Genomic DNA, 23,761 nt, shown 5'->3' on the forward strand with positions numbered 1-23,761 from the left:
CTACAAGGAGGATGGATACTTCTGTAGACAGTGAAGAGTAATTTCACTTCTGTGGAGTCCCCTGCTTGCTACTACTAGGTGTTACTCTTTTCAGTTCCTCTCCTCTGTCAGCATTGCTACAGAAAGTGTAAGTTAAAGTGTAACCTCTCTGAGAATTACAATTCTCTTCTTTACCACAACGGCCTATGGATTTGTATAAATACTATTAATTTTGCCTCTATACTATGAAATATCACAGCAAATTGAACTTAGGAAAGTCACACTGAAGGACCAGACTGTTACCAACAGTGTTATCTTTCTCTATATAATCACTTTTCCTTGTCTTTGAGGAGGAGGAGAAAGTGAGAACATTGCCTATAATGAGGTTTTCATTTTGATAACATGCAAATGTGGAAAGAGTCCTCGCCTTACTTTAAACACTGATGAGTGCCTTGAAGGAATTCCTGTCTGCAAGGACTGCATAACCTTCTGCAGTGCTGAAAGCTGAGCAGCACAGCACAGCAGGACTGCCTTCTCCATAAACCTCCTGACCATCTCCACAGACTGTTCTGTCCCAAAAACTTCCTAACAGAATAGCCCCAGTGGTATGATGTGAGGGATTATGTGACGATGAACTGAGGTAGAAAGCAGTTGAAAAATGCAAAATGCTTCCCCACAGAGACCTCCTCTTGCCAGCTGCTTCCTAATCCAGGGATGTATAAACTGTATGTTTCTGCTCAGAGAAAGGGGGCACAATTGGAGAGAGTCCAAGAGAGTCCACAAAGATGCTGAGGGGCCTGGAGCATCTCTCTGAAAAGGAAAGTCTGGGACACCTGGGGCTGTTTTGCCTGGAGAAGAGCAGCCTGAGAGGGGGATCTTCTCAGTGCTCAGCAAGAGCTAAAGGGTAGCGGGGAAAAGGATGGGGTCAGACTCTTTTCAGTGACAGGACAAGGGAAAGTGGGCACACATTGGAACTCAGGAAGTTCCAATTAAATATGAAGAGAATCTTCTGTGAGCATGCTGGAGCCCTGGAGCAGGCTGCCCAAAGAGATTGTGGAGTCTCCTTCTCTGGAAAGATTCCAAACCCACTGGACATTGTGATCCTGGGCAGCATGCTGTGGGTGACCCTGCTTTAGCAGGGTTGTTGAACTGGATGATCCCCTATCTAACTCCCACCATGCTGGGCTTCTGTGGTCAATGAAATTTTGATAGCTCATATTTCTGATCTTTCTTTCAAGCTTGCTGAGCCCCTCAATAAACCACTTGCTAAGTATTTTATGTTGCAACAAGCAAATGAGAAGCATCACAAAGCAGAGTAATTTGTCTTTAAAATAACTGTTGCTTTTAGAAGTGTATTCATCTGGCAGAGTCACCTGTCTTGTGTGAAGAGGAGGTTCATTTAAAATATAATATATCTTCCCTTAGTATTGCCATGATTTGTCAAAGTGATACCTTACTGCAGTGTGATTTGCCTGCTGCAGAGACAATATCCATAATACCTGTAGGCTATCGCAATTACTGGAATGACTTCAGTGCAGTCAGTCTTAACACAGGGTGCCCGTTGACTTAGATTAGCTTTTTCTTGCATCTCAGAACTTGAGTTCTTTAGCTGGTCTGCATCAATAGAGTCATAGTATATTTATGTGGCTTTCCACATTGATCATAGAATCAATTCAGTTGGAAATGACCTATACGATCATCGAGCCCAACCAGTCTTAACTCTGCCAAGGCTGGTGCTAAACCATGTCCCTCAGCACCACATCCCTGTGGTTTTTAAACACCTCCAGGGATGGGGATTCAACCACCTCCCAATCTTTGAGAAGCCTTTCAGTGAAGAAGTTTCTTGTAATATCCAACCTAAACCTCCCCTAGTGCAATTTGAGGCCATTTCCTCCTGTCTTACGTTTTGTTCCTAGGGAGAAGAAAACAAACCCCACCTGGCTCCAGCCTCCTTTCGGGGAGATGTAGAGAGTAAGAAAGTCTCCCTGTAGTCTTCTTTTCTTCAGGCTGAACAACCCTCAAAAAACCTGTTCATCAGACCCTTCAGCAGCATCATTGCCCTTTCCTGGACCTGATGCAGGAACTTTGATAATTCAGTGTCTCAGATTGCATTGACCAAATGCTGTGGTTTACAGAAGCTGGTCAGCCATGAATAAAGCTTTGTAGTGCAGGATCCTTCATCTCTGTTTTGCTTGTACCTTCTTCCAGTCTCCTTGCCAAGACTGCAGCCTGCCTGTTTTTTGTCAGCATCTCCTGTCCCTCAGCAGTGTCTTAAGTCTTGCTGTGGGTCAGTGCTGAGCCCCTAGCTGTTGCTGATGCAGCAGTATGGGTGATGCAAGTTAGAAACAGCCCTCTCAGTTTTCATAGAATCAATAAGGTTGGAAAAGACCTCAGAGATCATCATGTTCAACCTGTCACCCAACACCTCATGACTAACTAAGCCATGGCTTCAAGTGCCATATCCAGTCCCGTCTTGAGCCCCTCCAGGGACGGTGATTCCACCACCTCCCTTTTACAGAATGCATTTCAGCTGAGCTACTGAGATTTTTGCTCTGTGTGATGATCAGAGATTACAGTGTGGTATAGGTTTCAAGGGACCTCTGAGGATCACCCAGTCCAACCTCCCTGCTAAAACAGGGTCACCCAGAGCAAGTTGCCCAGGATCACACTGTTCAGGTGGGGTTGGAATCTCTCCAGAGAAGCAGACTCCACAACCTCTTTTGGCAGGCAGCTGCTCCAGGGCTCCAGTACCCAGAGTAGTTTCCCTGGATTCAGAGATGTGGGCTTTTTTCCTGACTTCCTTGCACTACATAACTGTCTTTAAAATGAAGGAATAATCAGGATTTGACTCCTTGAGGATTCATTTAGAAGCAGTAGATCAGAGCCTGTAGCACTGTTACAGCACAGAAAGGTGTTGGATATTTTTACTGTGCTGGGTCTCACCAAGATTGGGAAGGAGTAGGAGCCTGCAGCTCCATCCAAACGAGTAATGGACAGCTGGCTCCAAAACAGGAGAAGATGACTGCAAGTTTTATTCCTCTCCTGGCAGTTGGTAACTGAAAAAAAGTTTGGAAACCTTTGGACAGGGACTTCTTGCTGAGAACCAGCTTTTTCAAATAAAAACCCCTCCTAAAGTAAGTGCCTTCTCAAATAAATACATAATTATGGTACTTCAGAATGACTTTTTATGCTCTTTAGTCCTCCAACTAGTCCTTTCAGCAAATCATGAAGTAGGCAACTGAAAAATATGCCTTTGTTGTTTTGTTAATTCTGGGAGCTTTTGTCGACTTAAAATTGATCTCGGGAAATTTTTGCTTGCTGGTTTGCCAAGGAGGAGTCCTGCTAAGAAGTTCCTGCAGGGGCTCAGCGTGCAACTGACCTCTCTCAAATGTTCTCTTTTATGTAAAATGCTTAATCTTTGGGGCTTGTAAGAGCTTCTGGATGCAGCAGTTGGCACCAAAGGAGTTGGAACCTGCAGGCAGGCTCCTCTGTGGAAGGGGTGAGTGACAGAGAGATTGGTAGGTCTATCCTGGTCTGATAAAATCATAAAATGAGTGGAAGGGACCTTCAACATCATCTAGTTCAAGCCTATCTGCCATGGACAGGGGCACCTTCCACAAGATCTGGTTGCACAAAGCCCTGATGGTCTCTCCTGATAGTGCAGGAGAATGCCCCAAAAAGACAAAAATTGGGAGCTTGTGACTTCTGGCAGCAGCAGAATGGTTCTACTCTGTCTTCAGGGAGTCTTTAGGGGGACCCTGAGGCTGCTGAGATGCCAGTGCCAGATTCTTTGTTGTACTTGTTGTCCATCCTTGGAACTTTCAAGACCCAATAGGGTAAAGCCTCATCCAACATTGGATAGTCCTGCTATCAGCAGGATGGAGGAGGAACCTCCTGAGGGTCTTCAGATAGCCTGCATCAGTATTCCAATCAGTTGCTTAGCACAACTAAATACTGTACTTCCACGTCCCACCTATGAAAGGCAGCTGTGGGAAATGGGGATTGTACAGTCTGGAGAAAAGGAGGATGAGGGGAGATCTCAGTCCTTTCAACTCGCCAAAAGGAGGTTAGAGTGAGGTGGGGGTTGGTCTCTTCTTCCAAGTAATGAGCAATAAGACAAGAGGAAATCATAGTATCAGTCAGAGTTGAAAGGGACCACAAGGATCATCTAGTTCCAACCCCCCTGCCATGGGCAGGGACACCCCACACTAGATCAGGCTGGCCAGAGCCTCATCCAGCCTGGTCTTAAACACCTAACCTGGTCTTAAACACCTCAAATGACCTCAACACCTTAAATGACCTCAAGTTGTCCAAGGGGAGGTTTAGGTTGGGTGTAAGGAACAGTCTGTTCACTGAAAGTTGTCAGTCCCTGGAACAGGCTTCTCAGGGCAGTGGCGGAGTCCCCATCTCTGAAGGGATTTCTAAGCCATGTAGATGTGGTGCTGGGGGACATGCTTTAGTGGTGACCTGGTAGTGCTGGGTTAAGGGTTGGGCTCAATGATCTTTAAGGTCTCTCCCAACCAAAACAGTTCTGTGATTCTCTGAAAAACAGTGCTCTTTCCAGAAAAATCTGCTCTTTTTACATTATTTTCTACCTTGGAATTGGTGTGCTTGGCTGGTCAACATTGAAGTCCTGTAAAGGATTTCCCTTTAAAACAAGCTGTGTATTGATTGATAGAGATTGAACTGTCAGAGATCAAATCTGAATCTGTAAAATATATTTTGAGATACAGAATATGTGAGACTAAGCAAGTTAATATTCACCTGTGAACTTTCATATCAGTCTTCTGCATTCTGAATGGATCTGCAATGAATCAGAATCCACGTTCCACACGTGCCTTGAGCCTTCCAGTACTCAAAGGGGGCTTACAGGAATGATGGGGAGTGAAGTGAGATAACACAAGGGCTTTTGGTCTTGTACTGAAAGAGGGCAGACTTAGATTAGATATCAGGAAGAAATCCTTCACCTTAAGGGTAGTGAGGCACTGGCACAGATTGCCCAGAAGAGCTATGGATGCTTCATCCCTGGAAGTGTTCAAGGCTGGATGGGGCTTTGCGCAACCTGGTCTGGTGAAAAGTGTCTCTGCCCATGGCAGAGGGGTTGGGACTAGATTATCTTTAAGGCCCTTCCAACCCAAATAATTCTGTGATCCTGTGATTTTTGTTGTTCTATCTTAACCTTGCAGTGGTATGACCAGGAATCTACCCAGGTGCATTTTGAGCAGTAGCTAATGGTGAGCTGCGTGCTTGAGGGGTCATTATACATTATAAAGTATTCTTCAGAACAAGAAATGCCAGGAGATCCTCTGCCTTGTCCACATTGGGTTGTTGGAACATTTGTTTCATAACGTTTAAGTGAGCAGACTGTAGACCCCTTGGATTTTGCCTGTTAGCGAGGAGGTAAACTCATCTTGCAGCGCAAGCTCCCATGACAGCGAGCGCTCCTCACAGCAGTGACCAAAAAGGTTGAAATTTGGGGCATTTCAAAGCAGATTTTTTTTTGATCTTGTGAGTGCCTGAAAGGTGCCAAATCTGTTTGTGGCTTCTAGAAATGGTAATGGCTTTTCTTTCTTTCTTTGTTGCCAATATGTGCAGCGTACCAGTTGTAATGAGAAATTAATTCTAGTATTCTTTAGTGGCTTTGGTGTCATGTATTTACTTAACTGTGTAGTCTTTTAAGGTTATGTAAGGAAAGTTTTGTTGAAGAAAAAAAAGCAATGTGTGTTTTTTTCATCTGTTTCTGATCATGGCAATAGGGATGTCATAATAAAACATGCCTTAACTTCCTGGAGCTTTGATTTCTCTTAGATTTTCTCGCTAGACATAGAGCTTAGTATTTCCAACTTAGAGATTTTCCTGGTAGAAGATGGACAAGGCTATTTAAAAATAGGATGTTTTGCCCCTGAGGGGAGAAAAGTGTTGCAATGTGTTGTCTTTCCTGCAGGGAATTCTCTTTTCATTCTGAATTTTTTTTCCATGTTGTAGTATAGGTTTTTGATGTTAGAATTTCCCTACCCATGTCTGTTAAAGCAGCAGCTGAGCATTTATTACTTCATTGTAAAGATGATTTAATACAGTAAGCACTTCCTCAGCATAGATGTGCCTCTTCCTTCAGAACTGTGTTTTATGGGAATTAGAAATGTTCACAGTTTTGAAGTGCAGAGTCTATTTTTTCTTTCTTTCTTTTTTTTTTGATAGAAAATGTATTTTCTGAATAGCAATGTGTCATTTCCAAAGAAAAATCAGCTTCTTTGATCTTTCATTTTCATTGTACTTTCCCTTATCTTTCCCCCAACCTTTTTCCCTGTTTTTTTATTCCCACCTTTTTTCCACAATTTTTCCTTTCCCCCCCCACATTGCTTCTCCCCCCACCTTTTTCCCCCTCACTCTCTTCCTGTTCCCCTCTTCCCCTGTTCCCCTCTCCCCCTGGTTTCCCCCACTTTCCCCTATAGTCATCTTCCCCTTTCCACCTGCTGATAGAGTGCTAGCTGTCCAGCGCAGGAGCTGGATCTGACTTTCCTTACAATAGTCTTGTAGACATCTTGGAATCCCGTGATTTTTCTTTGGGAACCCTCAATTCCCACTGCCTCAGCACACCTGGTTTGAAAAGAAAGAGTGAATTGTCTGCTTTTGGGCGGGAGAGAAATGAATTGGATTAAAGTGCTTCCAAAGTGCATTAAATGCTCTTCTCCAGTGCGATGTGGAGTAATTCCCTTACTTTATTTCTGAGCTTTGCTGCTCCAGAAGGACAGGAGAGGCTTCCACTGCAAACCTTGACACTATTTCAGTGAATAAATAGCTAATAATTGCCCAGGGTGGTGGCCACTCCTCTGTGTTGCCCTTGCAGCAGTCGCTGGATCAACGCTGGTTTGCAATTACTCCTACAGTTAAAATTGAAATTGATTTTTCTTAGAGAATCAGAGACTTTGGTTTTGTTTTTTTTCCTGTGTATTACTTGGAGTGGTGCCCTGCAGAAGATGACAATGATCTCTGAAACCAACCAAAGAGTAAAAATCAACTTAAGATTAAAATTTAATGAGGTTGTTAGCCATTGCTAAATAGTTAATAGACATATTAACAATACGGTGCAAGTATTACCCATAAACAATGACCAAGTTTTTTATTAGCATTGTAATTAAGAACATGCTGATTGCAGATGATACCTCACCAAGTGCAATGAAAATGATGGAAAGTAATCTGATGACTGGTAGGGTAGTTTTGTTTCTCATAAAATAGATTTTCCCAAGCATCAGGTGCTGGAAAGCTGTTGAGCAGGTAAGAATCTGCAGATAAACTTTGGAACAGGGATGTGAAATACAACAAAGGCTAAAAGGAGCAATATCCTAACAAAGAAAGAAAGAAATGGAGATGTTAGCAAGATAATACTCAAATGCTCATGGATCATTGTTTTATGCAGGGATACAGGAAAAAATGTTGGTTAGTATTGACAGCAGTGGTGGAGTCTCCGTCTTTGGAGTCATTCAAAACCCTTCTGGACATGTTGGGGGTTCCATAAGATGACCTTTGAGGGTCCATTCCAGCCCAATGCAATCTGTGATGCAATCAGTTTTCCTGTGAGACCTTCTTCAGGTGAACCTGTCTTGGCAGGGGGGTTGGACTCGATGATCTCTAGAGGTCCCTTCCAAACCCTAACATTCTGTGGCATTGAAAGTTACCTATTAAGTTATCTAACTGGGCAAAGACCCTGACTGATGCTCAGCACCATTTCTGGGGCTCAGCATAAGCTGATATGACAGCACTTAGTAAGTTTCTCTCAATTCAGTGTTTTTTCAAGCTAGGACTTAAGTACATTATAGACCTCTTTCAGGTTCTTGTTTCATCTGTATTCAGTATTTTTGCTCTATTTATTTTTCTCTATTTCTCTGCATTGGTTTTTCTCTATTTATTTTCCTCTATTTGTTGCTTTTCTTCAACAACCAGTTTTTTAACACAACTTCATAGTTTCATCTTCACTTATATGTGGAAGCAGAGTGTTTTAAGTTCCAGACATTAAACTTTCATGTGTCCCTTCCATCTCACCCCATGCTAATTAAGAAGATAGTCTTCTGTAATTATCTCTCTCTTCAGTGACTCATGATTTTCCCTGGTTTATGGGGACAGTCATAGCAGATCCCCCTGGAATTTGTGTGCTTTTCTGAAGGGAGGTTTGGGCTGCCTTGGCAGGAGCTAGGATCATTTTGATTGGAGGAGACCTTTAATATCATTAAGTCCATTGGGGGAGATGGTGGAGGAGGAGGAGGAGACTGATTGTAGATAAGCAGCTGTCCTGGTGACCAGCCAGAGAATGGGTCACCAGGAGATTCAGAGGAGATGGCAATCAAATTCATCCACATCCCTAGCTGTTCCTATACCTTAAAAATTATATTAAAATACATTTGGAAGTTTAGCAGTTGTTTCACATTAATTTTTTCCACATAGAAAGCTGCCATGATCGTTTCCTTAGGTGGAAAAGTCACCCTTTGACTGTTGCAGGCATGTTAACTTAAATTGCTCAACAAATGGGTAGATAAACACAGAAATAAGATCAAAGCCAGTTACAGAAACCACTTTATCAGAAGAAGGTATGTTGAGTGCTGGAATACCTGGCAAGGGCTGAGTTTGCAGATGTGATGTGTTTATGTGAAGGAAGATGGAGATATGTGTAAGTGTTTGCAAAAAGTGGTGGCCTTTACAGAGTGAGTGAGTGAGCATCTAGAGAATGATACCATAAGCAAAACAAAGTTTGTCTTCAGTTCTGAGCATTTAGGAACCATCTAGAGAACCTTGTGTGATGGCCTGGCTTACATCTGCAGCCTGGACTCAAGCAGCCAATTAAAAAAATGGATAATTCTGACTAGCAAGCAAACATCCCTTTGACTGATGACATCTTTAGGGGAAATAGGACCAAATACGGGCTACTGAGTATTTTCTTGCAGGCATACACCCTTTTATGATGTATGTTAGGTGGATTGCTTGTAACAGGGGTTCTGAAAATTAGTGTTGCAAGATTTTGGGGCTGATCCTATCTTACTTATATTTCATGGTAGAGAACATTATCTTTGTGCAGCAACAGCTTCTGTTCTTATCACAGTTCCATAAAATCATAAAATGGTTTGGATTGGAAGGGACCTTACAGATTATCTAGTTCCAAGCCCCACACCATGGGCAAGGACACCTTCCAATACACCAGGTTACTCCAGGTTCCATTCAACCTGGATTTCAGTGAGGGGGAGGGCATCCACAGCCTCCCTGGGCAACCTGTTCCAATGTCTTACTACTCTCACTGTAAAGAATTTCTTCCTAATTTCTAGTCTAAATCTTCCCTCTTCTAGTTTAAAGCCATTGCCCTTCTTCCTATCACTACAAGCCCTTGTTAAAAAGCCCTTCCCTAGCTTTCTTGTAGGTCTTGTTACAAAGTTCTTTTGATGTCAGGGAGCAGCATCTTGAGTGGCCTTTCCATTTCTTATTACCACCATTTGCATGTGCCTAAGAACTCCCATCAGGTGTAGAAAGAATAATGCTCGTGCCTGGACAAAATCACAAAATCAGTTATGGAGGAGGTGAGATCTAAACTCATTACAGAGGAGAAAAGCAAATTCAAGGAGAGCTTATCTGGTAGAGGTTGGGGGATTAGACTGGAAATAAGAGAGCTCATAACACACAGAGATAACCTAGTGTCATTTTGTGTTTGATCTCAATTACTTGGACTGATGTAGAAATAAATATTTTAAATTGAAAGTAATGCAGATCTTAAAGGTAGCAATAAAAACTCTGTGCTGTGCCTCAAAAGAATAGAAAATTCCTGAGTGTTCTGCCTGGTGCAGAATAACCTTGACAATGGCACACACAGGGAGGGGAATTTAGTTTTTGTCAGAATGTATGGGGCTGTTTAGGCTGGAGAACAGAAGGCTGAGAGGGCATCTGATCAGTGGTAATAACTGCAATAAGGGTGGGTATCGAGAAGAGGTGGCCATTCTCTTTTCAGTGGTGCCAGTAAAAGGATGAGAGGCAATGGATACAAACAGGAAGCTCTGCCTCAGCATGAGGAGAGATGTCTTTACTGTGAGAGCACTGGAGCCTTGGAGCAAGTTGCCCAGAGTGGTTGTGGTGTCTTGTTTGCTGGAGTGATTCCAAATCCTGTGCAGCCTGCCCAAGTGCTCCTGCTTTACCAGGGGGATTGGACTTGATGATCTCCAGAGGACCTTTCCAACCCCTGCCGTGCTGGGATTTTGAGTTACAGAGCTGTGTATTTGCCGGTTTTCTTCATTAGACACCGGAAAAGTTGTGGATGCTATTATTGTAGACCATTAAGATATATTTTAGCAGATAGAGGAGGAGGATGGACAAAGAAAGAAGTAATTTATGGAGTCAGAACTTCTGATAGCTGTAGGAGCAGGTCTGAGTTGTTACAAAGATAGTTTTGTGTGCCAGAAGGAAAGATTAAATGTTTTTTTAAGCTATTTTCACTTTCTCTGGGGTTCTAGAGAAATCCTCTTGTGGTTTTATGGAAGTTCTCTACAATCACCTAAAAAGAGGATGGCGTGATATGGGGGGTTGGTCACTTTTACTTAGTAACAGCTAGAAGTCTAGTAGTCATGAGGTCTTGGGTGACAGGTTGGACTTCATGATCTTTGAGGTGTTTTCCAACCTTATTGATTCTATGATTCTGTGATAAGAAATGGCCTCAAATTGCACCAGGGGAGGTTTTGGTTGGATATTAGAGGAAACTTCTTCACTGAAAGGGTTTTCAAATGACCATGGTTGTCTTAGGTAGATGGTTGGACTCAATGATCTTAGAAGTCTTTCCCAACCCAAACAATTCTATGATTCAAACACTGGAACAGGCTGCCCAGTGAGGTGGCTGAATCCCTGTTCCTGGAGGTGTTTAAAAGCTGCAAAGATGTGGTGCTGAGGGATATGGCATAGCACCAGCCATTGCAGAGTCAAAGAATGGTTGGATTTAATAACCTTAAATGGCTTTTCCAAGCAAAATGATTTTGCAATTCTGAGTTCCTGAATTCAGTTTGGGTTTGTTTTGTTAAGCATGACAGTGTCTGAAAATGCCACTCAATGGAATTAAAACTTGGGGTTTAACTGTGGTGCTCAATATAATGATTTTGAAGCGGTTTCTTCCTTGAGTGAAGTATCGACTTCCCAAATGCAAACCCTGATACTGTGTGATATTTTCAGGAATGGTGTTTATGACCTTTCAAAACCTCTAATGCCTGAGCAATTTTTATCTGAAGAATATGTTGCAAAATCATCAGTGAGAACGGTGATGAACCCGTGAAACTGGACAACGAAACTCCAAAGGGCTTTTTGTTTTCTTCAACAGAGTTTTGCATAGCCATTAATGAATTTAAATGGTAGAATTATATCCACTGTGTTATGTGATATTGCTCTCCAGCAGTATTATCTCTTGCTAGGAAGATTTATGTTGCCCTGTTTTAATGAATTAATTATTCTGTGCTTTTGTTTTTGGTAGGGGAGCTTTGTTGCCTGCATGACTGCCATTTTAAGGCAAATGGAGGATTATCACTATGCTCATTTAATCAAGACTTTTGGAAAGATGAGATCAGATGTTGTGGTAAGTTTAACATGTTTTGTCTGATCATAAGATTGTTGAGCTTGTGTTTGTGGTTTGTTTGGGGTTTTTTTTCCCCTATTGCTGTTTGTTAAATACACTTGTGAAATGTAACCAGAACGTGTTGGATATACAGGCCAGGCTGGAGGAGGCTTTGAGCAACCTGGTCTAGTGGAAGGTGTCCCTGCCCATGGCAGGGGAGTTGGAACTTGATAATCTTTGAGATCCCTTCCAACCCAAAGCATTCTGTGAATCTATGAATGAATCTCTGCTAATATGTGGATGCCCTCTCTCTGGAAGCCAGATCGAATGGGGCCTTGAGCAACCTGGGGGGTGTTCCTGCCCATGGCAAGGAGGGTTGGAGGTAGATGATCTTTAAGGTCCCTTCTAACCCAAATCATTCTATCAATCTGTGAATTTAATATAAAAATAATTTTTTAAGCACTGTGACTTAAATATTTCCTGACTTTGCAGAGGACAAAATTAACCTCCCTGCCACACACAGGAGCACAGCTCATCTCTGGAGCTCTTATTTTAAAAAGCAAGCACTGAGACAATGGATTTAAGATAATTAAAAGAAAGCATTAGGAAATAGTAGTGCTGAACCATTACTAAAAATCTATTTTGTTTAAGAAGAAAAGGGGGGGGGGGGGGAAGGCATCACAACTTTTCTTGAGGAAAACAACTTCCAGCATTAAATCTTCCAGCTGTCCCCGTTTCATTTGTTTAAATAGCTTTTACTTACAGATCTGCTCAGTCTCAATTTTGTAGGAGACATTTTAACCTTAAAGATGTCCTTAGTTGTTAAATAAGCAATAATAATTGAAATTTGTCTTCTTGGAGTCGTTTGGTAGCCTGACTAAGCCAACAGCACAACTTAATTAGAACATAATAGAAGAGAGCTAAAGCAAAAGAGGGAAGTCTCTAATGACCTGCAACTATCATTGCCATATGGCAAGTGCATGCTGCAGAGTAGCGACCAATATTGTTGGCGAAGGTCCAGCAATTAGTGGATGACCTGAAGCCTGATCAGCTGTATTACAGCCTGATCAGCTGTATTGCATTACCCACTCCGGTGCTGGGGATCTGGGGAGGGGTTTTGGGCAGCTTTCAGCTGTATTTTAGTCTGAAGAGTGGCCTCTTTTTTAGCTATGTAGGATTATAGAATGGTTTTGGTTGGAAGGGACCTTTAAAGGTCATCTAGTCCAATGTCCCTGTGGGAAGATCTTCAACTAGATCAGGTTTGTCAGAGCTCTGTCCATCCTGGCCTTGAGTGTTTCCACCAATGGGGCTTCTTGCCATCTCTCTGGGCAAGCTGGGCCGGTGTTTCACCACCCTCAGCTTAAACAATGACTTTCTTCTATTTAGTCTGAATCTTCCTCGTTTAGTTTAAAACTATTAGGCTCATTGAATCATTTCAGTTGGAAAAATCCTTTAATATAATTAAGTGCAACCATTAAGTTCCTTGAGCCCTTGATCATTGAGTCTCACCTTCAGCGTAAAAAATGTCTTTTTCCTACCTAGTCTAAATCTCTTCTCTTTTAACTTATAACCATTGGAATCATTGACTTGTTTGGATTAGAAAAGACCTTTAAGATTCTTGAGCCCAGCTATTAGGGTCATTGAGTCCAACCATTAAAGTTTTCCTTCTTCCAAACCCAATATAAGAGAACCTAAGGTCTTGTCTTTGTATAATTCTTTCGTTTGAATCTTCCCATTTTTCTTTGTCTTTTATTTTTGTTCTTACTTCTGCCTGTGGTCTGCAAGATTTGAGCTCTTTACCCTGTGCTAGAACCTCTAGTGCTCATTTTATTTTCGCCTGGTCTGATCAGGCCTTACACAAAGGTGTTGACTGAAGAGACTGAAGACAAAGTCCAACCCGAAGAACAGCAGATGGGCATCAATATACTGAAAGGCTTCCTTCCCAGATAGTCTGCTTTGGGATCTCTGAGCACTTCTATGGATAGTCAGTTGGTTTTGCACACACAACAAAACATTTCCAAGTTAAATGCATTTAGTGGAGTGAAAATAATAGTTCTAGCACACAGAAAAGACAGGAAAGTTATGTTTAATCAAGCCATATGTTTCCATACTTTTAAAGTGGTTCAAACCATTTGGCTCTGGAAAAGGCAAACTGATTACAGGGTTTTACAGGGAAAAAGGTAAAAGCAGCTTGCACTTCAAATGTGTAATGAAAAAATGCAGAAAGAAAAGTACTGGTTAGGAAATCTGTGATTATTCCAAGATAATAAAAGTGTTTATCTTGAAGGCTCACTTTTTTTGGTCTAAGTTGTCTGCAAGGTGGTTGTGTAGATCAGATCTTTTTTGTTGTGAACAAGGGGGTAATTGCATATTTGAAATTTGGCAAGTGGTCTGTTTATAATGGCTTGGTTTTAACAGTTTGATTTATGTGTGTGCAGTGCACTGGGGCACATGAAGAATCTCTTCTTTGTTTTGTCTTGATTCTTGGTATATTCATCCTTCTCTGCATGTTTTCGGCTGTGTAGCTGGAATTGCTCTGGATCATTTAAATCCCTTTTTCCATATGTGCTGTTTGACTACTTGTCTTCCACCATTATACCACTTGCTGGTGGTTTGTATTAGCAGATGTGCTAAGCTAAGCTTGATCAGTTGCTGCAGTGCTTTTTATATCTTTAATTAAAATGTACCTTTATATCTTTAATTAAAATGTTTTAATGTTGTTGATTAAATAATAAGGTAAGGTAGTGGCCAATAAAATGCATAGTAACTTGCTAAAAGACTTCATGGGTAGTATGATAATGATAGCTAATGCAACTTGATCTGACTTTAAAACATAAGGAATTACAGAGTCACAGAATGCATTGGGTTGGAAGGGACCCTTGAAGGTCATCTTGTCCTGTCTCCTGCAGTAAACAGGGGCATCTCCAAATAGATCAGGTCCCTCAGGGCCCCATAAAGTTTGACCTTGAATGTCTTCAGGGATGGGGCCTCACATATCGATGTGTGAAATGTGGAGGTATAAGGGTGGAATATTGTTAACCCTGCAGTAGAAGGCAACTGCATTGTGTAAACAATTTTCTATCCTTTTTTAGACATAAATAATACTGAGTTATCATTTAAGACAAAAGGATGACAATAGCAACCCAATTTCTCAGACTCAATTCAGCAACAGATGGGAACCAGATTCAGGAGCTAGATTCTGGAACTGGATTCAGGAACCACATAGATTGGGGTGGAAGGTAGAAGGGACAGAGTCCTCCCAGGACACCAGCCAGTAAAGAGGAGGCTTGACCCTGGTGATCCCTCAGCTTTCTCCTGAAGATGACATCCAGAGAATGGAATCCCCTGTTGCTCAGTTCAGGGTCACCTGTCCTGTCTGCTCCTCCCAATGTTATTTGTTAAAACTTATATTTACTTGAGTTTTTTGTTTTGTCAGTGATTAGCTCAGCTGATACAGAGCACTATTTAAAGCACTCTAGTGAAAGCTGGATTATTAAAATGTAAATACAAGTAGATTAAATGTAGAGCTGAATCAGCAAAGTAGGTCAAACCACAAGTGGCACAACCTCCAGGGTCAGTAACAAACAGGAATCATCAACATACTATCTAAAAATTCATCCACCCACACATGGAGCTGGATCAGCAAAGTGTGCAGAGGCTGAACAGTCGACACCAATGGCAAATAAAGTCTAATTAACAGGTTGAGGGAGGGTTCTCTTCACCCTCTACTCTGCCCTAGTCACGCCACAGCTGGAGTCCTGGGTCCAGTTCTGGGCTTCCCAGTTCAAGAGAGACAGGAAACTACTGGGTAGGATCCAGAGGAGGCTACAAAGATGCTCAGGGGCCTGGAGCATCTCTGTGAGGAGGAAAGGCTGAGAGACCTGGGGCTGACTTAGCCTGGGGAAGAGCAGACTGAGAGTGGATCTTCTCAGTGCTCAGCAAGAGCTAAAGGGTGGGGTTCAAGTGGATGGGCCCAAACTCTTTTCAGTGGTGCCCAACAACTGGAAAAGGGGCAGCCAGCACAAAATGGAACCCAGGTGATTTCATCTGACCTTGAAGAAAAGCTTCTTTGCTCTGAGGGTGCTGGAGCCCTGGAGCAGGCTGCCCTGAAAGGTTGTGGAGCCTCCTTCCAGGAAGAGATTCCAAACCCACCTGGACATTGTGATCCTGGGCAAGCTGCTGTGAGTGGCCCTGCTTTAGCAGGGCAGTTTGACTGGATGATCCCCAGAGATCCCTCCCAGCAGCACTCTGCAGCTTTATAAGGTGGAGTTTGCCCCAAGAAATCGGGAACGTATACATCGGAGTTCATAAATTGGGGGGAGAAAAAGAAAAAGGAAAAAAAAAAGCCCAGTGAGCTTAAATCTGCCCTCTTGAATAGGTGATGACCCTCCTCCCCATGCTGTCTCTTCCACCCACATTTCAATTACTGATCTCTGAAGGAACATCAGTGAAAACAATCACCCAATAGGTGCAGCTCAAATGAAATCCTGGGCAGTGCTTGGGCAGCAAAATGTGGAACGTGATGGTTAGGAATTATGCAACTGTTTCACCACTGTGGAGGGAGCAGTAACGTATGCAGTTTGATCTCCTCAAGGAAGACATACTTTACTGAGCTTGTGGAGAGGGGTGGATTTTACTTACACAACAGTAACGTCTCATTAACCATCAGCAGTTCCAAATTGTATCTCAATCCTGGTGATGTGAAAAATCTCTACTGATATAAGTGCTTCGGGCTTGGGGCAGAGTAGCTGGGAAGTGACCTGGCAGAAAAAGACCTCAGGCTGACAGTGGCTGAAGATGAGCCAGAAAGGTCACCAGCATCCTGACCTGCATCAGCAATAGTCTGGACAGGAGGACCAGGGTAGTGATCATGCCTCTGTATTCAGCACTGGTGAGGCTGTACCTCAAATACCAGGTTCAGTTTTGGGCCACTCATTTTAAGAAGGACATTGAGATGCTGGAGTGTATCCAGAGAAGGGCAATGAAGCTGGTGAAAGATCTAGATAACAGGTCTACTGAGGGAACTGGGAGTGTTTACTCTGGAGAAGGCTGAGGGGAAAACTCATTGCTCTCTATAACTCTCTGAAAGGAGTTTGGAGCCAGGTGGGGGTCAGAGTCTTCTCTCTAGTATCAGGGGTCAGAATGAGAGAAAATGGGCTGAAATTGTGCATTAAGTGGCATTGTACAGGAATTGGAACAGGCTGCCCAGGGAGGTGGTGGAGTCCCCATCCCTGGAGGTGTTCAGGAAACGTGGATATGGCACACTGGGACATGGTTTAAGGGCCATGGTGGTGTTGGGGTGATGGTTGGACTCGATGATCTTGGAGGTTTTTTCCAACCAAAACCAATTCTATGATTCTGTTTTGTTGAAAGTGGTTTTGGTAAACTAACGGAGGAGTTATTTCGCTAGTATTATACATTGCCTTTTTTTTCTTGTTAAAATGTGTCTTCTGTGCATTCTGTATTTGTTTGGTGTCTGCTTGGGTACCAGAATCTGGGAGGCAAAGCACATGACAGAGCTGAGTGTCCTGGAAATTTGTGTTGCTTCGTGATCTTGATGCTGTGTTCTCAGGATCTCTGCAGCTCCTTGTGTCCCACCAGCTCTGCATTTCTGAGCTGAGAAAAACAAAGGAACTGGGAATCAAAAGATGAAATGCCATGAGGAGAATGGCTCTCAAACATGAGAAATACTTAGCAGTCATATTTGTGTCTCCCTCAGAAGGTTACATAAAGCCCAGTCTTAGTTAAAAGTCCAGTGGACGTTTTGGGTGAGGTGTTGTTTTTTGTAGGCATTTTGACATTTTTAAAGATAAGGTGAGATAAATACTATTACTGAGAAGCTGTAGGAAGAGAGAGATACTCCAACCTTGGAATAAAAGTTCATTTTTTAACTCTGCATGAAGTGGATCAAGTATTTTTTCCACTAAGTTCTTGTTTGCCCCTTTATCTTTCCCTGAGCATTTGATATTACTCTGATTATTAGATTAGAGATTCCCAAATTGCAGAAGATGGTTTACCTTGTTAAGTACTTGAGGTTTCTGTTTATATCTGTCTAGAAATAAACTGATGCATGCTACTAGATTAACTTTGTTCTGGGTCAAGTTTTCAAAGAGAGAAGCAATTACCAGTACTGCCTTTAGGGAGCAGTTTCAGGGTGATCAAAGCATTGCTGCCGTCTGCCCCAGTTTAGGGTTATGTACACCACCAGTTTTGAGCTACATCATATATATATGTGTGTGTATATGTATATATATATATATATATATATATATATATATATATATATATATATAAATCATAGAGTTGTTTTGATTGGAAAAGGCCTTTTAGATCATCAAGTCCAACCATTAACCTGTACTACCAAGTCCACCACTTAAGCTGTGTCCCTTGGCATTACATCTACACAACTTTGAAATCTGTCCAAGGATGGAGACTCCACCACTTCCCTGGGCAGCCTGTTTCAGGGCTTGACAACACTTCTGGGGAAAAAAATAGTTCCTCATGTCCAACATAATCCTCATCTTTTGTAAAGTTTTGTGATACATAAATTTATATATATTTAAATAACGAGATAATCTTGATTTCAGGCAAGAGAACAGTTCATGAGGATATTTACAAGGGGAAGAAAAGCTCATCAACTGACTTCATGGAGCATTTTTATTGTAATCATAAGATTAAAATGAATGAATTAATTAAAACCTATCTTAGGTTTGTATAAAATCATAGAATGGTTTGGGTTGGAAGGGACCTTACAGATCATCCAGTTCCAACCCCACTCCCATGCTCAGGGACACCTTGCACCAGCACAGGTTGCTCAAGGCCTCATCCAACCTGGCCATGACCACCTCCAGGAAGGGGGCATCCACAACCTCCCTGGGCAACTTGCTCCAATGTCTCACCACCCTCCCTGTAAAGAATTTCTTCCTGATGTCTAAATTTTCCCTCTTCTAGCCCCTCATTCTGTCACTACAAGCCCTTGGAAAAAGTCCCTCCCCAGCTTTTATGTAGGCCTCCTTCAGGTACTGGAAGGCTGCCATAAGGTCTTCCAGGAGACTTCTCCAGGCTGAACAAACCTAATTCTTTCCTCTTTCCATGCACCACTTTGCTCTTAACAATTTCCCAGCATATACCAGGCACACATCACAAAGTGTATGCTGCAGTACCCGCTGCACAAGAAGGGACTGTGAGACTTCAGGGAAAAGAAATCATTTTTTGTTTTTCTCAGTAAAATTGCTTTTAGCTAAAGAATTTTTCTAATACCACAGGTTGTTCAGAGTGTAGGATTACCAGTGTTATCATTTCTGAAAAGTTTAAATACACCTATTGTGGGATTTATGTACATCATCTATAAATATGCCATAGTAGAATTTATGTCCGTTGTGTATGAATAATGGCTTTTCTATGAAGCAGAACTGTAAGACACCTTTTGAATCCAGTCATTAATAACTGACACTCTTATTGTATTTTTTTTAATTTATTTATTTTTTTTGATCTACAAGAGTGATCTTTTCCAAATATTTTCTCTTCTTTTAGGATTTTCTGATGGAAACATTCATCATGTTCAAGAATCTCATTGGGAAGAATGTCTATCCCTTCGACTGGGTTATAATGAACATGATGCAGAATAAGTGAGTACAGAGGCAAAAGCTCTGTAGCTTCCTCAGCTGGCTGGTTTGTGTTTGATCTGAAACAACAGTGTTGCTTGGAAACAGTAAAATACAATGCAGCAGATAGGATGCTTTGAGTTTATTTTTACTCTTTTTTTTCTTTTTTTTCTTTTCTTCCTTTCTGTGATGAAAATAATTACTTTAAAGTTGGCTTTGGGAATTCTAGGGCAGTGTTTCAGTGGCCTGGTTTTGGTGCTCTTGGAGTCCACCAGAAATTAAGGGTGACATAGTTCTGATTCTTGGAACAAACTCCTAATGCAGTGGGGATCTATACAATCTTAAAATAATTAAATCTGTTCCTTTGAGGATAATGATATGTATTGCATATGACCTCAAAAACTAGTGGTCATCTTAGGCTGACACAGAGTTCTATCTTCTGCAATAGGCCTTTGAGCGACCTGGTCTAGTGGAAGTTGTCCCTGCCCATGGCACAGGGGGTTGGAACTAGGAGATCTTTAAGGTCCCTTCCAACCCAAACTGTTCTGTGAATATTTTCAGTGGTATTAGCAGGAAGGTGTGAGAAGGGCATTTAAACCCCAAGTTCCATCGGCCTACTAAGGAAGAGGATGCAAACGTTTCCAGTATTTTTTTTCTCCTTCTCAATAATTGCAGCTTTGACATCACTTAGCATTCTTTTGTGCCATATTTTATATTTATGACATTTATTAAGTGTGTCAAATGCTTTTATGTGTACTGTGATGAAAGTATAAGGGAAAAACATTATATTTACTAGTTGCCTGGAGAAATCTTTTCTGTGCTTACTGGTAGCTACCGTGCCTATAAAGTTGTCAGTGTTACTTCTATAAAACCCTGAAACCACAGTTCCTACTCCTGTTATAGAAATGTACCATAACTTCAGTCTTGCCTCCTGAAGCCTCCTTAAACCACCTAATAAAATCCATTCTTAATAAATCTGAGTTAGGAGATTCAGCCATCTTTTGAGTTATACCCATTGGATATGGATGCACACTTCTGAGTAGCTGCAGCTTGCAGAGCACCTGCTATTTTAAATGAGGACCCCTTTGAGATTAGCTGATGAGGAAGATCTCAAGCCCCTTGGGTTTCTTTCTCTCTCTCTTTTTTTTTTTTTAATCTCTTTTTTTTAACTTTGAAAGTGTTTTGGGTTCAAGAATTCTAACTGTCTTGAGAGTCGTGTTGCAGGTGCTTTGGAAACCCTCACAGCATATGTTACTTGGCATCCTTTTAAGCAGGAGAACACCTCTGTGCTTTGCTGCATGTTTTAAGAGCTTGAAATAGGATTGGGAAGGTCTGTGTTTGGACACTGTTAATGCAATAATGCCAATTACTGTGGTGGGAACAATATTGCAAGTATTCTTCCCCAGGTGTGAACTAGATGAGTATTCCTTATATTATAGAATCATTTTGGTTACAAATGTCCTTTAAGGTCATAATATCCAACCATTACCTAACTCTACCTACCAAGGCTGGTGCTAATCCAGCACCACATCTCAGCATCTTTTAAACAACTGCAGGGATAGGGATTCAACCACCTCCCTGGGCAGCCTGTTCCATTGTTTGAGAACCCTTTCAGGAAAGAAGCTTCTTCTCATATCCAATCTAAACCTCCCTTCATGCAATTTGAGGCCATTTTCTCACATCCTGTCACTTGTTACTAGGAAGAAGAAGCTGACCCCCAGCTTATTCCACCCTCCATTCAGGGAGCTGTAGAAAGCCTCCTTTTTTCAAGTCTAAACAACCCCATTTCCCTCAGCTGTTTCTCATAAAACCTATTCTTCAGCCCCTATCTTCACCATATTGCCAAATGACCTGTCCGTGTTCATTTGGGTGGGGATATGACCTCCATTTTGGTGGTGTTTTTTTAAACTCTGGAATTATGGTCATAGAAATGAAAGAGTCTTTTGCTCCCCACAGATTTTCCTTTAAAGCACACAGGGATCTTTACCAAGCAGTTCCTCACTCTGAAAGCGTGGAGCAATACGAAGTGTGATGCAGAGGTCTGCAGGGAGGGTAGGGGCTTTGATTTTCTTATCCTTAAAAACAGTCTTGACTTGTCCCCGTGCTGAACATTAAGTCCTGAAGAAGCAGAAGTGGGATATGTTGTTAAGATCTTTGATTCTTCCTGAATAACCTCGGTATCCATGGAATACCTAAGTAGTATTTAAAGTTAAAACCAAAAATGGTTTTCGAGTCGTTCTGGTGTTGATGAATATCTGCAGAGGTGCTACAGGGGGTTGTTCATCTCTAATTTTCAAGTTCATTTTCATTATGCCAGCTCTTTGTAAATGCTTCTGAATGGATTTGAGTGCTTTTCATTTTAGTTTTTTTTTGCTGAAGTTAATGTGGTTTCCAAACCCAGAAAGCTGCATTGTAAAATACCTTTTTTGTCCATCTGCTCTGTTTATTTTCTCCCCTATAAACTTCCATTGAAGAAAAGTAGGAAATACTTCAGAACAAAATCTATGTTTTAAAGCCACAATGTCCTCTCTCAATAGAGACAACTCAGGGCATGCCATCTACTGTCACCCTTGAAAGCACTTCTTTCTGCAGATCAAGTATTTCTGTGCCATGAGCCAAAGCCAGTCAGCTGATTTTTAACTGTAGCCAGAATGTTTGTGAGTTCATTCATTTCTTTGCATGCAACCTATCTGGCATTGTGAAACAAAGGAAGATAAAACACCTAGCTGGAAGCTAGACCTCTAAGCCCCCTCCATGTGAAGAGAAACAGTCCCTTAGGAGGTTTCTCTTCACCTTCATGGCCAAGACAGCCCAGCAACTCCTCTCCATACAATGGTTTGCTTCCAGGTAGTTAATCATGCATAAAAAATATCCTGGCTGAGATGGGAATTGTAGCTATGGGGGAAGAGGAGAAATGGATGAATATGTGTGAACAACTGTATTAAAGGAGCACTTGTGAATACATTGTTAAAAGTTAGTACTACACTTCTTGGAACTTTACTAGTAGGATTCCTATATACCTAAATAGATTCACACTTATCAATGTCACAGAAATTACTCTTGTTCTGTCTGCTTTGCACACATTTCTGGTGCAGCTGAAGTCCCAAAATAGAATGTGCAAAACCAAGTGACAGACACAGTTGAGGTATTTGCCTTATTTCAGTTCTGCAGAAACAGGTGCCAGGCAATAAATGGTAAATCCAGCCCCTATGAGCTCAAACAGGAGCCCTTTCTGTACACCACAAAGAACACAGAAATTATATATGACTGGTTATATGATTTTACATCACATAAATCCTTGTATGCATGCACTCATGTAATTCATTATACCAGTACTTAATTCATTATGCTAAAATGATCCTCCTCCCAGAAGTGTGGTGTTTAATATCAAAATCCCCACAGGTTATGGAAGAGACATCTCAGTTGTCTTCATCTCGGTCCAAACCTGACTCTGGCTTGTGTGAAGAAGCCAGAATGAGGCATTAGCTACAAAAGTTGACAGAATTTTGCTGTCTTTAGATGCCACTTTTAACTATTGTGTCATGTTGCTGGTTATTTTAATCTTTGAGGTCACCCCCTCCTATTTTTGATTTTGATTGGTTGATAGGTTGGACGCGGTGATCTTGAAGGTCTCTTCCAACCTGGTTTATTCTATGTATTCTATTCCATTCTATTTTCCTAAAGGCATCCATTCTTTTTATCCTGGTTTCAAACCAGTTCATTATATGCTTATTCAGTTTTTAACTCCACTCTTCAGGAGTAGGGGTGGTGAGACACTGGAACAGGTTGCCCAGGCAGGTTGTGGATGCCCCCTGAAGGTGTTCAAGGCCACAGTCAACAGGGCCTTGAGCAACCTGGTCACGAAGGTGTCCCTGTGCATGGGAGCAGGGTTGGAACTAGATGATCTTCAAGGTCCCTTCCAACCTAAATCATTCTATGATTGTGTGATTCTTTTCGCATCACAGTGCTTCAGAACTTCAGGGTGCTCCCTCTTTCCAGTCCCTGCAGTCTACACAAGCTGTTTCTAGACTCATGTCCTGGGTTAACACAGCTTGCTCTTGCCACCCCCCACAGGTGGGAGGGAAAGTGACTCCAAAAAGTCTGAGGGCCGACTTAACCCAGGACTGCTGAGCATGCCTTTGTGGCAATAGCACAAAACCCTTCCTACTTAGTGGGACAAGTGTTACTTCTTTTTTTTAATTCTTAGATGTGCCACTTAATGCTCTATTTACTGACTTCTCTAATTTAATTAATTACGGGGTCTATTGTTTTAGCAAAGCATAGTGTTGATTAAGCGTTGGAAGTGTTTGTATGTCACTGATTTCCTTTTGGTTTCTAATCAGTATGTTCAAGGGAGTCCTGGCTTACTGACTGTTGATCAAATCTGGCATGACTTAGTGGCAGTGTAGGTTCATCAGGTGGTGTACAATGTTGTCAGAGGGGGTAAAAGGAAGGAATATTCAAGCTGCTGTTACAGCTTTTCCTTTCTCTGTCAAATTCTTGTCCAAATCAGCTGCTGTTTTACAGTAAACAATATCCAGCAACAGAGATGGAAAAAACCCATCAATGACAAGGTGACAGAAATGAATAATAGACCTTAGTGTATACATTT

General features: G+C 41.8%; 1 protein-coding gene across 1 annotated transcript in view; it reads left to right on the plus strand.

Annotated features, from left to right (window-relative positions):
- Positions 1-23,761, plus strand: part of DOCK1 (dedicator of cytokinesis 1) — a 347,686-nt gene that overhangs the window by 179,347 nt on the left and 144,578 nt on the right. Inside the window, exons 28-29 of the mRNA XM_054174763.1 lie at positions 11,465-11,566; positions 19,079-19,173. Coding sequence (XP_054030738.1) covers positions 11,465-11,566; positions 19,079-19,173 — 197 coding nt within the window. The remainder of the gene's footprint in view (positions 1-11,464; positions 11,567-19,078; positions 19,174-23,761) is intronic.

The sequence above is a fragment of the Dryobates pubescens genome, chromosome 30, assembly GCF_014839835.1.
Source record: "Dryobates pubescens isolate bDryPub1 chromosome 30, bDryPub1.pri, whole genome shotgun sequence".
In the NCBI taxonomy this organism is placed as follows: domain Eukaryota; kingdom Metazoa; phylum Chordata; class Aves; order Piciformes; family Picidae; genus Dryobates; species Dryobates pubescens.